Genomic DNA, 17,961 nt, shown 5'->3' on the forward strand with positions numbered 1-17,961 from the left:
TATTTGTGTTCAACATGTGAGAAGTAGAAAGTACAGGTATTTGAGTTCAACATGTGAGAAGTAGAAAGTACAGGTATTTGAGTTCAACATGTGAGAAGTAGAAAGTACAGGTATTTGTGTTCAACATGTAAGAAGTAGAAAGTACAGGTATTAGTGTTCAACATGTAAGAAGTAGAAAGTACAGGTATTAGTGTTCAACATGTAAGAAGTAGAAAGTACAGGTATTTGAGTTCAACATGTAAGAAGTAGAAAGTACAGGTATTTGTGTTCAACATGTAAGAAGTAGAAAGTACAGGTATTTGGGTTCAACATGTAAGAAGTAGAAAGTACAGGTATTAGTGTTCAACATGTAAGAAGTAGAAAGTACAGGTATTAGTGTTCAATATGTAAGAAGTAGAAAGTACAGGTATTTGAGTTCAACATGTAAGAAGTAGAAAGTACAGGTATTTGTGTTCAACATGTAAGAAGTAGAAAGTACAGGTATTTGGGTTCAACATGTAAGAAGTAGAAAGTACAGGTATTTGAGTTCAACATGTAAGAAGTAGAAAGTACAGGTATTTGGGTTCAACATGTAAGAAGTAGAAAGTACAGGTATTTGTGTTCAACATGTAAGAAGTAGAAAGTACAGGTATTTGTGTTCAACATGTAAGAAGTAGAAAGTACAGGTATTTGTGTTCAACATGTAAGAAGTAGAAAGTACAGGTATTTGGGTTCAAAATGTAAGAAGTAGAAAGTACAGGTATTTGTGTTCAACATGTAAGAAGTAGAAAGTACAGGTATTTGTGTTCAACATGTAAGAAGTAGAAAGTACAGGTATTTGTGTTCAACATGTGAGAAGTAGAAAGTACAGGTATTTGTGTTCAAAATGTAAGAAGTAGAAAGTACAGGTATTTGAGTTCAACATGTAAGAAGTAGAAAGTACAGGTATTTGGGTTCAACATGTAAGAAGTAGAAAGTACAGGTATTTGAGTTCAACATGTAAGAAGTAGAAAGTACAGGTATTTGGGTTCAACATGTAAGAAGTAGAAAGTACAGGTATTTGAGTTCAACATGTAAGAAGTAGAAAGTACAGGTATTTGTGTTCAACATGTAAGAAGTAGAAAGTACAGGTATTTGGGTTCAACATGTAAGAAGTAGAAAGTACAGGTATTTGTGTTCAACATGTAAGAAGTAGAAAGTACAGGTATTTGTGTTCAAAATGTAAGAAGTAGAAAGTACAGGTATTTGGGTTCAACATGTAAGAAGTAGAAAGTACAGGTATTTGTGTTCAACATGTAAGAAGTAGAAAGTACAGGTATTTGTGTTCAAAATGTAAGAAGTAGAAAGTCCAGGTATTTGGGTTCAACATGTAAGAAGTAGAAAGTACAGGTATTTGGGTTCAACATGTAAGAAGTAGAAAGTACAGGTATTTGGGTTCAACATGTAAGAAGTAGAAAGTACAGGTATTTGGGTTCAACATGTAAGAAGTAGAAAGTACAGGTATTTGTGTTCAAAATGTAAGAAGTAGAAAGTACAGGTATTTGTGTTCAAAATGTAAGAAGTAGAAAGTACAGGTATTTGAGTTCAACATGTAAGAAGTAGAAAGTACAGGTATTTGAGTTCAACATGTAAGAAGTAGAAAGTACAGGTATTTGAGTTCTGTTGGAGATTTGGAGGATGTTGAGAACCAACCTCGTCTCCGCGTGTCGTTTGCTAAGCTGGGTGAGTTTGTAGAAAAGGAAGGGATTAAGAAACACCAGAATACAAGTTAAACAATAATCTTGCTTTAATGATATACAGTAACAGCCCAAAATACACATACAAACACAAAGACAAAGGAAGTACTTCCTGCTCCTTCTCTGTCCTACCCTCCTGGTCAGCCTGAAGAAAAAGAGAATGAACCCCGAGAAAACACAGTGTTTCATACTAAAACCACAGGAGGGGGTGTGAGCGGGCTTTTCCCCCGAGGTCATCTTATTGGCAGAGACCAAGACATGGCCTGTCGTACCCAATCAGTGCGACACAGCAGAAGAAACCCCGCTCACATCTTGTAGCCAGCCCCCCACCCCGTTTATGGCCCTTTGTCCCTGGGTCCATCCCCCCACCCCGTTTATGGCCCTTCAGGTTACCACACACAAGTTAAAAGTATGTTTTAAGATATAGTTGTTATAGTTGGCTAAATATACGTAATACATGTTAATTACTTTCATATCAATAATAACGAGGAACCCGTTACCTATGCTCTTAAGCAGTAGTAGAGATGCTTTTCAAATAGTCAAACTTCTCACAGGCTTACCTATAGCCCCTCCATTTGTTTGAGCTATTGTTCACATCTTTACTTCAAATAAAAGGTTTCACATTGTATATTTCCAGCTTCCTTTACACATACTGTTATTATTAATACAAAGTAACTAACCACACACATCTATTGAAAACAAGTCGATTCCCCTGACAATTGACATGCTGAACCTCTTCGGAATGTGCTACCCTCCTCCAGCTCTCTCGTCCCTGTCATAAAAACTGCTTCCATTTCATATAGAGTAATAAAAGATGTTTAAGCTAATTTCTCCACAATGTTTGTAGCCATTTAGTACCCACACATGAAAGAATAAGAACAGAGGTATAGTTGACCAGTAATCATGTAGCATTTATATTTACTTCAATGAAAACACATACACATCTGCTACAAGATTGTGTCACGCACCCCCCTTCTTTTACGAGGGAAGCATTCCAGAGCCTTGGTCTTATTCCCAAATAAGGAGGTCCCCTGCTCCCATCCTTCTCTAAACACACAGAATTCACCTCAATATATTGGGGGAGGAAAGGATACTTTGTCCCTTCAAATTTAACACACATGAACATATATAAGGTGACACCAAAATGAATATACCAGATTTTACTTTCCTGTCATACCCCGTTACTTTAATCCTTCAAATAATTCAAATAATCCTTCAGTTCAACATGTAAGAAGTAGAAAGTACAGGTATTTGAGTTCAAAATGTAAGAAGTAGAAAGTACAGGTATTTGTGTTCAACATGTGAGAAGTAGAAAGTACAGGTATTTGTGTTCAACATGTAAGAAGTAGAAAGTACAGGTATTTGAGTTCAAAATGTAAGAAGTAGAAAGTACAGGTATTTGTGTTCAACATGTGAGAAGTAGAAAGTACAGGTATTTGTGTTCAACATGTAAGAAGTAGAAAGTACAGGTATTTGTGTTCAACATGTAAGAAGTAGAAAGTACAGGTATTTGTGTTCAAAATGTAAGAAGTAGAAAGTACAGGTATTTGAGTTCAACATGTAAGAAGTAGAAAGTACAGGTATTTGGGTTCAACATGTAAGAAGTAGAAAGTACAGGTATTTGGGTTCAACATGTAAGAAGTAGAAAGTACAGGTATTTGAGTTCAACATGTAAGAAGTAGAAAGTACAGGTATTTGAGTTCAACATGTAAGAAGTAGAAAGTACAGGTATTTGGGTTCAACATGTAAGAAGTAGAAAGTACAGGTATTTGGGTTCAACATGTAAGAAGTAGAAAGTACAGGTATTTGGGTTCAACATGTAAGAAGTAGAAAGTTCAGGTATTTGAGTTCAACATGTAAGAAGTAGAAAGTACAGGTATTTGAGTTCAACATGTAAGAAGTAGAAAGTACAGGTATTTGGGTTCAACATGTGAGAAGTAGAAAGTACAGGTATTTGGGTTCAACATGTAAGAAGTAGAAAGTACAGGTATTTGTGTTCAACATGTAAGAAGTAGAAAGTACAGGTATTTGAGTTCAACATGTAAGAAGTAGAAACCACCTTTCTGTATTTTTTTTTTTTAAATGTACTTTATCTTTTGCAGTGGACCATATGCCCGACAAGGAGCCGCGTAAAAGGAAACCTAGGAAGCCGTTGGAGATCGACTTCAATGATGACGTCAACTTCGACCCGTTCTTCCGCACCACCAGAGTAAGAGACACAAAATATATATTCACTGTTGCATTGTGGGATTACATTTGAGTGTTGTAGGGAGAGATCTCAGTATGCAGAAACCCCCCTGTGTAATTTGTAGCTGTATTTAGCCTCCTGCCACCATCTAGTTTAGTGTTTCTCAAAGTGTGGTCTGTGAGTATATTGGTCAAATGTCACATTTTAAATAAATAATACATTCAAAGTGTTTTTCAAATAGTTTAAAAGTGACTCGTATAGGTGAACAATGCTAAATAAATGGAACACTGTAAATAATGAACTTGTGTTTATCGTTGAATTCATTTTAAACTTGGGACTGCAACCATAGTTTTACTGTATTTTCTATTTAGAAAATCCACAGCGGAGGTTTGTGTCGTACTAATTAGACCCTCCAGAAAAACGCGGGCTAAAATCCTTGATTATGTGATTAAACATGCGGGTTTTTATGTGATCTTATGCGGTGAAATTGCGGGAAGTTGCTAAATATGCGGGAAAAAAGAATAACAATTTTTTTAAATATTGGGCCGTCTTATTTATTCTCTCACACACACAACCTGCCACTAACGTTAAACCCCTTTACTATTCAATTAAACACATTCAATGTTTATATATTTTAAAAGCAATTGGGCTATTTTAATCTCACACACACACACACACACACACACACACACACACACACACACACACACACACACAAACCCCCCCCCACACACACACACACACACTTCTCCGCCTCATTCTGTTTTCATTTACTCGTTCGTTATCTGACCAGCTTCAATCTTGTAGTCTACTCACCTCGTTTCTTGTAGCCCTCTAAAGGGTTTTGGAGGTTGATGCCTCGGTGAACGTGAGTTGTTTGGCTTTCTTGTCCACAGCAGCAGAAAGCATTTTCGAATGTTTGAATGAATCAAAGTGGGTCTTCACCGTCGATGTTCTCTTATGCTCCAACACACAGTTGCACGGGGTGCAGAATAGTTTCCCCCCACTTTTTGCCCGGTCTTTAGTAGAAATGTTCGTCGGTAAATGGATTAGATGTTTTCATCTTGGTGTTTTCTCTATCGTGTGAGCTCCACACGTTCACTCTATACAGTGTTGTTTACATTCTGTGATGCGCGAGCTGATGACGTCACGTCAAGACGAGTTAACTTTTTTTCCCCCTCAACTTTGTGTGGAAAAATGCGGGGATTATGCGGCCTTTTGATAAATATGCGGCTTTTTAAAAATCTGCGCCATTTTGGTGATGATGCGGTAAATTCTGTGATCGCAGAATCCCGTTTTTCTGGAGGGTCTACCTAAAAGCGGTGCATTTTGCATATCTCTCAGTAGCCAAAGATCTTCGGACATAAATGTCTCTATTTCACATGAGGTGTAAAACCTGATCATTTTAAATTGCATATGAACAAAATACTTGTAGAATCTGTAGGTGTTTGTGTTGTTGATTTAATGTGTGAACGAGGCGATGCAGAGAAGGTTAGGCTGTAATTTGTTATAAACTGTTGGAGTGGTAAGCAGTAGGGATGCCAGTGATTATTCGAATATTCGTTACAGTCTCCGTAATCGAATAGTATTTTTAAAAATCGATTTTATTTATATATATTTTTTATTATGATTTATGTTTTTTTTTTTTCTGGCTTAGCTTCAACCAAAATATAGACAAATACTAATAATAGTAATAACAGTATTAATAATTGTAAATGGCCATTGGTCACACCACCAGTTTGTTTTACTGTAAACTTGGAGAAAGCCTGCGTGCAGAGCAGACTGCTGCTGCAGCACGCTAAACACCGACCCCGCCCCCACCCCCACCCCCCCCCTCACACGTGCGACTAAAGATGAACAAAACAGCAGGTAGAAAGAGTTCAAGGAGCTGCATCATGTTGATGTTGGTTTATTTTTCGTTTATTTTGTTTGTACTGTTAAACATGTTCCAGTAAAGAAAACAACGGAATTCCTTTTGTCTGAGTTTTTCTTTCTGTCCCGCGGGGGGGCGGTCGAATAATCGATTATTATTCGCCAGGGCTGCCGAATAATCGATTTTGATCATGGTCAGTTTCTGGCAACCCTAGTAAGCAGGCCTATTGTTTTTGGATATTTGGGGAGTTCGGTGGTCCGTGTGTTTTTTTATTATTGGTCTCGTGGTCCTTGGTATGAAAAAGTTTGAGAAACACTGCTCTCGTTTCATATGATACCAGTATCTCCACTCTATCTTTAAAGCTGATCCTGCTACAGCTTCTTCCCGACGAGGATTCCTAGATCATAGGGACGTTTTTTAAATGTTATCCAATCTCACATGTCCTCCTTCCTCTCTTCTCAGGCGGCCACCACCATCAGTAAGTCTGCCCTCAGTGTGAGCAACAAGAAGACCACTCTGCCCGCAGACTTCCAGTTTCCCCCAGAGCGCCTGTCCCAGCTCAACCTCAAGCCCTCCAGCTCGGTGAGTGAAAGGTCAAAGGTCGACACGCAATAAAACACACACACATCCCCTTCAGAAATACAGTCAACTGTTGGCTGAAGCTTGACGTTATTCATCGATTAAGTCCAAGTAAATATCTGCAAAAATGTTGCATAATTCTAATGGTAACAGAAAGTTTATACATGCTACAGTTTACATGTAATGAGCCCTGAGTATCTGTAACTGGATAGATGGATGGATAGATGGATAGATGGATAGATGGATGGATGGATGGATAGATGGATGGATAGATGGATGGATAGATGGATAGATGGATGGATAGATGGATAGATGGATGGATAGATGGATAGATGGATAGATGGATGGATAGATGGATGGATAGATGGATGGATAGATGGATGGATAAATGGATAGATGGATGGATGGATAGATGGATGGATAAATGGATGGATGGATGGATGGATAGATGGATGGATAAATGGATAGATGTATAGATAGATGGATGGATAGATGGATGGATGGATAGATGGATAGATGGATGGATGTATAGATGGATGGATGTATAGATAGATGGATAGATGGATGGATAGATAGATAGATGGATGGATGTATAGATGGATGGATGTATAGATGGATGGATAGATAGATGGATGGATAGATGGATGGATGGATAGATAGATAGATAGATGGATGGATAGATGGATGGATGGATAGATAGATAGATAGATAGATAGATGGATGGATGGATGGATAGATAGATACTTTAATGATCAGACTTTATAATACAATACTTAAAATACTTTAAAAAGTCGAAAAGAGAATTAAGAATTAAAAATATGATATATGAAATATCAACAACAAAAAATACAATATTCTGGATAATTAAAATAAAAAGTCAAAAATACAACAGGATCTAAATATACTTCAGGTCTCATGTTTTTGTATTTTGATATCTAGTTTTTGTCTCTATAGTTAATATGTATATATAATATATAATGTCTCTATAGTTGGCTCAGGAGGGCCAGAAGAGGCTGTCAGGAGAGCTGGGAGAAGGAATCGGAGATTACGACTACGACAACGCCAACGACACGGCCAACTTCTGTCCAGGTCTCCAGGTCTGAACGGCTTCTTATATCCAAAAACCTAACTTTACCTCTCTGATTTTTTTCTCAAAAATATTCAGAATTTATTCTCAAAAATATTAGGAATTTTTCTCTCTCAACATTTTCGGAATTTTTCTTAAAATATTCTAACTTTTCCCTTAAAATGTTCAACATTCTTTTCTGAAAATGTAACAACTTTTTCCTCCAATTATTTGAACTTTATTTCACAAAATATTCAAACTTTTTCCTTAAAATGTCCCCAAAAACATTCTGAAAATGTAACAACGTCCAAAATCTAACTTTGCCTCTGCAACAGGTCTAAGTGTGTGTGTCCGTGTGTGTCCGTGTGTGTCCGTGTGTGTCCGTGTGTGTCCGTCTTCCTCTGCAGGGTGGAGACAGTGATGATGACGCTGAAGGGTTTGCAGACGACCCTTCAGCAGAAAGCTTGCCCCCCCCCTCTCAGGGGGACATCACCACCTACGGGGAGCAGGATTTGGTGCCGGAGCCGTATCGGGTCAGTGCCAGGCTTTAATGCTCAAAAGATGTTTTAATAATATCTTTACGACACAAAAATCTAATTATACTTCAGTGGAATTATCTCAGAGAACGGATCAGATAAGATGGAGCTTTATTTATCCCCTTGGGGAAATTCAGATGTTTATAGCAGCAACAGTGTCAGAGTTAAAAACAGGATTCACACAATGTAAAGATAAAAGTAGAATACAAATTACAATAATAATAATACAGCACAGAAAAAGTCACTATTGAAACAAGATGTCACAGTAAATAGTTGAGCATTTGTTTGAACATGTTACGTATATTTACATTAGTGTGCAGATGTGAGTGCAATCATAGCATTTACAATTACACTGCAATATTAGGCAGGCTACACATAGAACATTTCTTTATACACACTTTCTCCTATTTGTAGCCAATAAACACATGCCTGTTTAAAAATAAAAATATGATCCCTTAAACTCGTGTGCATTTAGTTCAAATAGGTGTTATCTTTATATTGTATAACGTAATACCGTCCCCAATATTTTAGGACATCTTTGAAATCCTTTTAAAGTTTGTGATGAATTTTATAGAGAACAACAATATCTTGTAAGTTAAAAAAAAACACACAATACATGAGTAACACTTGCGGGCGAAAATTACGGCCCCGCCCACTTTTGGGGGAAAATAACGCTGTCATTTGAACGGCGGTCAATGCAGATTCAGAAGTTTTTGCCAATCCGATCAGAAATGTAAGAAAAACGTGGATTTGTGGATCTTCAAACCGCCCGATTACGATGGCCGATCGGCAAACAATTACATTCAATCGTTGGAAATCGACGATCGGGCTCGATATATGGTTAAATATAGCAGTAGGCGATCGATGTCCATAGATGAGAGTAACATCTACGTCACTTTACGGCCCCGCCCACTTTCTGGGGAAATCAACCAACGCTGTCATTTGAACGGCGATCGAGCCTGAAGCCTCAGAGCACTTCTGTTACTGTCCTTTCTTCTTAGAGGAAGTACAGAAACACTGAACTCTGGATTTGTTTTAATGTGTGAGGAGCAATCAACGACACAGCAGCTTGTTCGTCGATTTCAAATGATTTAATGTAATTGTTTGCCTGTCTGGCCATCGTAATCGACTCTTTGAAGATCCAAAAATCCACGTTTTTCTTACATTTCTGATCGGATTGGCAAAAACTTCAGAATTTCTGAATTGACCGCCGTTCAAATGACAGCGTTGTTTTGCCCCTAAAGTGGGCGGGGCCATGCTTTTCGCCCGGAAGTGACGTAGGTGTTACTCTCATCTATGGGTCATGTAAAGTTTTTTTTTTTTTGCTACACTTGCCTTGAAAAAGCTCTCATAATATAATAATAATATATTAAAAATAATGAAATCGTCCTTTTATAGCAAAAATTACCTTGATCTGTAAAATCTAGGAAAATAATTAAATGTAATGTTGTTGAAACCCCATAAAAAAAGTATTGTGATATACATGTCCCCGCCCTTAAAATCACAATGTACACTTCACATATTCAGTTTAATATTTAATATTCCATCTGTCACATATTATGTATATATAATAACTTGCTTTATATTTTCTTGTAAATTCAACATGTATATTTTCTACTTTCTTGTTTATTTCTAGTCTTTTTTTTGTGCATTGTCTTTATGCTGCTGCAACACAAACATTTCCAAATTGGGATCAATACGGTGCTTCTGGTCTCTTATCTTACTCGTAGTTAAATGTTTGCTTTCTGTATTTCAGGTCAACAAGATAGAGATCAATTACGCTAAAACGGCGAAGAAGATGGACATGAAGAGACTGAAGAGCGGCATGTGGAGCCTCCTGACCGAGAGCCCCGACAAGCAGGTGAAAAACACTAAGGTTTACTTTGCGTCTTCAGGTGTAGACATTCAAATGTTTTGATCAAAGTATTCTAACTTCTTTCTTCGAAATATTCCAACTTTTTTCACAAAGTAGTCAAACTTTTTCCTTAACATTTCTGGACATTTTTAGATTTTTTTTCAGAGAATTTAAACTTTTTCCTCAAATTATTTAAACATACAACATTAAAACTTTTCTCACAAAATATTAAAACTTTTTTTCACACATTTTCAAACTTTTTTTCTCAAAATGTTTCCTCAAAATATTTAAACTATTTACATTCAAAGTATTTAAACTTCTTTAACAAAATATTTTTTTAAAAATTCACAAAGTATTTAAAAAAACACATTTTCAAACTTTTTCCTCTAAATATTCAAACTTTTTCCTCAAAATATTCAAACTTTTTTCAAAGTATTTAAACTTGTTCCTCAAAATATTCAAACTATTTACATTCAAAGTATTTAAACTTCTTTCACAAAATATATATAAATTTTAAAAAACACATTTTCAAACTTTTTCCTCTAAATATTCAAACTTTTTTCACAAAATATTTAAACTTCTTTCTCAAAATATTCAAACTTTTTTTCACAAAGTATTTAAACTTCTTTCTCAAAATATTCAAACTTTTTCCTCAAAATATTCAAACTTTTTTCAAAGTATTCAAACTTTTTCCCCAAAATATTCAAACTATTTACATTCAAAGTATTTAAACTTCTTTCACAAAATATATATAAATTTAAAAAAACACATTTTCAAACTTCTTTCTCAAAATATTGAAACTTTTTCCTCAAAATATTCAAACTTTTTCCCCAAAATATTCAAACTATTTACATTCAAAGTATTTAAACTTCTTTCACAAAATATATATAAATTTAAAAAAACACATTTTCAAACTTTTTCCTCTAAATATTCAAACTTTTTCCTCTAAATATTCAAACTTTTTTCACAAAATATTCCCAAAGTATTCAGCCTTTTTTTCACTAAATATTCAAACTTTTTTTCACACGTTTTCAAACTTTTTTCTCAAAATATTCAAACTTTTTTTCACAAAGTATTTAAACTTCTTTCTCAAAATATTCAAACTATTTACATTCAAAGTATTTAAACTTCTTTCACAAAATATATATAAATTTAAAAAAACACATTTTCAAACTTTTTCCTCTAAATATTCAAACTTTTTTTCACAAAATATTTAAACTTTTTTTCACAAAATATTTAAACTTCTTTCTCAAAATATTCAAACTTTTTTTCACAAAGTATTTAAACTTCTTTCTCAAAATATTCAAACTTTTTCCTCAAAATATTCAAACTTTTTTCAAAGTATTCAAACTTTTTCCCCAAAATATTCAAACTATTTACATTCAAAGTATTTAAACTTCTTTCACAAAATATATATAAATTAAAAAAAACACATTTTCAAACTTCTTTCTCAAAATATTGAAACTTTTTCCTCAAAATATTCAAACTTTTTCCCCAAAATATTCAAACTATTTACATTCAAAGTATTTAAACTTCTTTCACAAAATATATATAAATTTAAAAAAACACATTTTCAAACTTTTTCCTCTAAATATTCAAACTTTTTTTCACAAAATATTTAAACTTTTTTTCAGAGTATTTAAACTTTTTTCTCAAAACATTCAAACGTTTTCCTCAAAATATTCACACTTTCCCCTTAAAATGTCAGATTTGTTCCCCTGAAAAAGGGATTATTGATCCATCACTTCTTGTGCTAGACTTGAGAGATTGACCTGTGTGTTTCTGTTTGTAATGCAGTGTGTTTTATTGATGTTCCCTGCAGGAGACGGATGCTGTGGAGAAAACAGAAGTGTTTGGAGAGAAAGCTTTCAGTCAGACCACACAGATCCTGCTGCAGAGGTACGAACACGAGCAACAGATTAACAGATTTTAATATTTTGAGATCAGGGTTTCTACTTGGTTATAGAAGACCAGAGATGGGAAGTAAAAGTACTGCACTTTAGTACAATTTAGAGGTACTTTACTTGAGTATCCCCATTTTATGCTACTCTTAGTACTTCTACTCCACTACAGTTCAGAGGTAAATGGTGTACTTTAACTGCACTACATTTATTGAATACCTTTACTTACTTTACAGATTTGGATTAATGATGTGAAATAGAATCAACAAATGTAATTAACATCAACGGATCTGTATATAATGTAAGTATCATAAGTGTGTCTAAGTAGCAAAAAACACACAAATGGAGCACTAATCTTAAAGAATCTTTTTATTTGTTTTATTAATAAAAACAGAAAAGACGTGTGTGCTAACAGAGGCTCGTGCCCATTGACTCAAAACAACATAAAGAAAATGAATACAAATAACATATTTGTATTGTGTAACACAAGATTTGTGTACAGAATGTTCTTGGTGTTTCTATTTTGGGGTTTAATTACATTGTTTTGTTTTTGTTGTTTTTCAAAAATGTGTTTCATGACAGCTGCACGTAGTAAAAAAGCACTGTAAGAACTGGCAGTAAATATGAAGAAAACTTCCGTCATGATTATTCAGAAGCGCCCGCTGAATAGGTGTTATTTGATATTTTATTATCTTTTTTCACAAAATATCAGCTTTGTATTCCATTCAGTGCAAAAATACTAAACACAAAAGGTATTGTGTTGTCCATTATTTATACTCAGTAAATTGCACAAAGCAAAACGTTAATATTAACACAAATAGTGAAATCCCTTTCATGCATAGAGGTCACTACAGGGGACAGCTATTCAAAAGGTGTTTTCTTCTATATGCATTATTTGCTTAGTTGCACCATCAGCCACTACATAGGACCCTATTGCATCCTCCCATACACTGCCCCTCAGTGGAAAGTCAGTGTAAGTGCATGATACATGTCTCTAAACCAAGATGGACGACAGAAAGCCACATGGACCAAGTCACCCATCTATATCTTGCCAATCCTTTTATGGAAAGCGTCCCCTGCAGGTATAAAAAATGTGGTGACATCAAGTAACAACTAAGGAATCATATCATTCATAAATTGTCCAAGTATTGATTTTCTGTTGGGAGGAAATCATGATTAACCACCTGTCCACTACAGTGGACGTCATGCATCACTGGATATATTTCATACTGTTACTGCTGCTGCTGTTCTTGAAAATACTTCATTTGCAATATCTTTTTGGGTCGTAAATCAATATACTTATGTTATTATAATGTCATTTTAAGATTTTGTATATCTTTATATTTTATAGTGCTCAAAAGCAGACCGTGATAGAAAGGCCTACAAGATAGTGGAGGAAATACCATCTGACTCGAGTGAAGATGATGTTTGTGGCAGTGATGACGAAATACTGCCAGAAAAAGGAGCTAATGAAACTGACAGCGCTGCTGAGGGAGTTGAGGAAGTGCCACCTACCAGAGCAAGCATCTGGAAAATAGGAGACAACCAGTTTGAGGGAGACTTGCCTCCTTTTTTAGGACAGTGGAAAGCAGGGAACAGAAGCAGTAGAGTTCTTTATGCATCTATTTCCCGAAGAGCTGATCAATGATATGTTTAATACAAACTTGTATGCCCTCCAAAAAGGAAAACGAAAATCTGGCTGTGACCTCAAACGAAATGAAAACATTCCTAGGAATGAATATGGTCATGTCATACATCAGATACCCAAGATCAAGAATGTACTGGTCATCAGAGAAAGGGCTTCGTTTTAATCAAGTACAAGATCTGAGTACTTCTACTTTTAATCAAGTACAAGATCTGAGTACTTCTACTTTTAATCAAGTACAAGATCTGAGTACTTCTACTTTTAATCAAGTACAAGATCTGAGTACTTCTACTTTTAATCAAGTACACAATCTGAGTACTTCTCCCATCTCTATAGAAGACTCCATTTTGTATTTTGAGCACGACAAAAGTCCTGCAGGTTTTGCTCATCTGTCATTTGTTTTTAAACCCAAGAAAACACTGTAAAAAATATCTGTTAATCTTCAGATTGTTCTTATTGTCCTCGAAGGCACCATGTTTGTACTCTATGATGAATATTCAGTAAAAGGCATGATGCTTCTCTCTTTGTCCAGACTGCCGAACACCATGGCTCAGAACCTCTCGGTGCCGCTGGCCTTCGTCGCTCTGCTCCACCTCGCCAACGAAAAGGTGACATTTTGTTTTATAGATTCAGAATTTAATCAGAATTTTACTTTATTTGTTTGTTTGTTTGTGTGTGTGTGTTTGTTCACTACCTTGGGTCTCTTGAAAGGCGCTACACAAATGTAATCTATTATTATCAGAATCAGAAACAGGTTTATCACCAGGTAGGTAACACGTACGAGGAATTTGACTTGGTGTCGTGGTGCGTACATAAAAGTAAACATGAATTAAAAACACAGATTGAAAACAATTTTAACAAAACTATAATAACACAAACAAATATAGCAGTATTTACATTGAATGTGGTTGAAGTAGAATTGATATAAAATATGTGTAATGAAAACCCAGACTCATCATTAATGTAATGCATAAAGTCTATGATGTGGCTGAGGGACAGTTTGGGTCCCACTTATTATGCAATATGCAGTTTTTAGCTTCTTAATATAATAAAATGTTCTGTTTGATATCATATTTAAGGGAATGCCTTTTTGGTGTTTGGACTGAAAACAAGAAATGCGAGAGTAAATAATGTGCATGTAATTGGAGTTGTTGCCCTAATGCTATAATATACAGGAGAGTATTCGGCTATTAATTTTCTTTTAAAGGTCCCATGTCATGGCCATTTCCACTGATCATAATTCCATTGTTGAGGTCTACTAGAATAGATTTATATTGTGCAATTTTCCAAACTCACATTGGTTTCGCATACAACATTTCTGTAAACTATGTGTAGTAGTATTGACTTTCTCCACTAAACGGCTCGTTGCAGCCCCCCCCCCCCGTGAGCCCAGTGTGCTCCGATCGGTCGGGACGTTGTGAATCGCGCTGAGCTCCGTGGAGGTGTGGTTTCCTTGTTTAGGGAAACACAGCCAAACTCACCCTGAGCACACACAAAGTCACAGCCGAAGTAAAAACAATAAGTGTGTCTTGATATTGAGTAAGAGAAAGTTTGATAAACGCTGTGAGAATGGGTCTGCAGAGAGAATGGGTCTGCAGTGAGAATGGGTCTGCAGTGAGAATGGGTCTGCAGAGAGAATGGGTCTGCAGAGAGAATGGGTCTGAGGAGAGAATGGGTCTGCAGAGAGGATGGGTCTGCAGAGAGAATTTCCCCCCGATCCCAACTGTCTGTTATCAGCCTGCAGCCAGGGAGGGGAGATCAGCAGAGCTGCCTGCACTGAGTGTGTGTGTGTGAAGAAGTCCGTGGATTGGTCAATTTGGACCAATCAGCGGGGGCTTAACGTAACGGCTCCACGGATTGGCCCATTTGCGGCCATTCCTACGACACAGCACCCAGGAAGTAAACAATGGACAATGACGTTTCTCCAACGAGGCGTTTTGGGGAGGTCTTTTCTGTGTTAGAGTTTTACTCGCTACAGAGTGTACTTTGAGGGTTTTGACTCTGCAGACCGTTTACATGCATGAAAACCTTCATAACACACAGGGGGACGGGTAATAACCGGAAAACCATGACATGGGACCTTTAAAGACATAACGGGGCATTTCTTGTACAAAAAACGGGGAAATGGTTCCAAACATGCTTACTAAAACATTGTACAAGGAGACATTTTAGGATTAGACGTGTGGCCATGTATTGAAGAATGTAAACTACTAATTTCCTTTATTGTAGTTTAAAATGTGGAATATTCTTTCTCTTTTTCACAGAATTTGGAGCTGGTGAAGGTGGATGACATGTCGGATATCATCATCAGACAAGGCCGCTGAGGAGAAATGAGTTATGGGAATAATATGTTACCTCTTCCTTCTCTCCTTTACTCTTTACCGTGTTCTATCTCTGTGGTTTTCGCTTTTTTTAGATTTTATAATGTTTGTCTTCGTCCTCCAGCAAATAAAGTGTGAAATAAAGAAATCTTTCTCGTCCTTTGAAGAGAATTTCCCTTTTCCTTTTTTATTCTTTACTCTTCATCTTAATCCTGCCTGTATATTGTTTAAACTTCTCAACCACAGCACAACATGTATATTTTCAAAAGAATAAAACCCTTTTTCTAAAAAAAATGCGTACTTCATGTTTAAATGCTTTAAAATTTGAGGATTATATATAATTTGTATCTGTTCTTTGTGCCTACAAAGAAAATACTTCAGGTCACCACGCTAAGCTAAAGGTGGCTAATGTTGGGCTATAAAGGAACTACAGCACGGTCACATGACTTCACGTCACCACCGCTAAGCTAAAGGTGGCTAATGTTTGGCTATAAAGGAACTACAGCACGGTCACATGACTTCACGTCACTACCGCTAAGCTAAAGGTGGCTAATGTTGGGCTATAAAGGAACTACAGCACGGTCACATGACTTCACCACCGCTAAGCTAAAGGTGGCTAATGTTGGGCTATAAAGGAACTACAGCACGGTCACATGACTTCACGTCACCACCGCTAAGCTAAAGGTGGCTAATGTTTGGCTATAAAGGAACTACAGCACGGTCACATGACTTCACGTCACCACCGCTAAGCTAAAGGTGGCTAATGTTGGGCTATAGAGGAACTACAGCAAGGTCACATGACTTCACGTCACCACCGCTAAGCTAAAGGTGGCTAATGTTGGGCTATAAAGGAACTACAGCACGGTCACATGACTTCAGGTCACCACCGCTAAACTAAAGGTGGCTAATGTTGGGCTATAAAGGAACTACAGCACGGTCACATGACTTCACGTCACCACCGCTAAGCTAAACATTTTGTCATGATAATAAAATCAACCGTTTAACATGTCTCTCAAATGGCTCCTTTAATCAATGCCGTATTATTTCAGACGTTGTTTAACCTTGATAGATAAAGTGTTTTCTTACATTTTCAAATACTTGTTGTTGTTGTAGCAGACTCATAGAGGGTTATTTTTAGCTGCTTGTGATTCCCAGCAGTCGTCTGACTCAGTATCAGTGTCGCTCTGCCCTGCTGATGGAGGAGAAACCGGTCGGTGCAGCTGTGACGGAGCAGATCTGCAGGGAGGAGCAAAATTAAACACTTATCTAACCTTTAGCTAGAGATACAGTCATTTCGGGGTGAAAGAAGTAGATTTAAATCAAGTTGGCAATACAAAGAAGAACAAATACTCTGTTGCAGTAAAAGTCTTGCATTCAAAATGTTACTCAAGTAAAGGTACAAACGTTTTGGCTTCAAAAGAAAGTACTAAAAGTAGCCTACTCATTATGCAGATGAGTAAAAGTAGAAGTACTCAGATCTTGTACTTGAGTAAAAGTAGAAGTACTCAGATCTTGTACTTGAGTAAAAGTAGAAGTACTCAGATCTTGTACTTGAGTAAAAGTAGAAGTACTCAGATCTTGTACTTGAGTAAAAGTAGAAGTACTCAGATCTTGTACTTGAGTAATAATAATAATAATAAATGGGTTTCATTCATAAAGCACTTCATATTTGACTTCAACTCCCGAAGTGCTACAAGCAGTGAGCATGAACAGTATAAAAACATTACACAACACGGTAGAATGAATAAAAAGCAAATAAAAAAGTAGAAGTACTCAGATCTTGTTCTTGATTAAAAGTAGAAGTACTCAGATCTTGTTCTTGATTAAAAGTAGAAGTACTCAGATCTTGTACTTGAGTAAAAGTAGAAGTACTCAGATGTTGTACTTGAGTAAAAGTGGAAGTACTCAGGTCTTGTACTTGATTAAAAGTAGAAGTACTCAGATCTTGTACTTGAGTAAAAGTAGAAGTACTCAGATCCTGTAATTGAGTAAAAGTGGAAGTACTCAGGTCTTGTACTTGAGTAAAAGTAGAAGTACTCAGATCTTGTACTTGAGTAAAAAGTAGAAGTACTCAGATGTTGTACTTGAGTAAAAGTAGAAGTACTCAGATCTTGTACTTGAGTTAAAGTAGAAGTACTCAGATCTTGTACTTGAGTAAAAGTAGAAGTACTCAGATCTTGTACTTGAGTAAAAGTAGAAGTACTCAGATCTTGTACTTGAGTAAAAGTAGAAGTACTCAGATCTTGTACTTGAGTAAAAGTAGAAGTACTCAGATCTTGTTC

General features: G+C 36.2%; 1 protein-coding gene across 2 annotated transcripts in view; it reads left to right on the plus strand.

The window, feature by feature from the left end:
• The window catches only part of ncaph (non-SMC condensin I complex, subunit H), a 34,620-nt gene extending 18,643 nt beyond the window's left edge, over positions 1-15,977 (plus strand). The window contains exons 11-18 of one of the 2 annotated variants that reach the window (XM_079690027.1): positions 3,818-3,924; positions 6,239-6,358; positions 7,345-7,452; positions 7,829-7,954; positions 9,714-9,818; positions 11,635-11,711; positions 13,891-13,966; positions 15,623-15,976. In XM_079690027.1, the coding sequence (XP_079546153.1) occupies positions 3,818-3,924; positions 6,239-6,358; positions 7,345-7,452; positions 7,829-7,954; positions 9,714-9,818; positions 11,635-11,711; positions 13,891-13,966; positions 15,623-15,682 (779 nt within the window). In that variant the 3' untranslated portion in view covers positions 15,683-15,976. Of the gene's footprint in view, positions 1-3,817; positions 3,925-6,238; positions 6,359-7,344; positions 7,453-7,828; positions 7,955-9,713; positions 9,819-11,634; positions 11,712-13,890; positions 13,967-15,622 lie in introns of both variants that reach the window. The other variant, XM_079690028.1, reaches the window with a different exon arrangement.
• Positions 15,978-17,961: the final 1,984 nt, after the last annotated feature.

The sequence above is a fragment of the Notothenia rossii genome (assembly GCF_949606895.1).
Source record: "Notothenia rossii genome assembly, chromosome: 6".
Classification (NCBI taxonomy): Eukaryota; Metazoa; Chordata; class Actinopteri; order Perciformes; family Nototheniidae; genus Notothenia; species Notothenia rossii.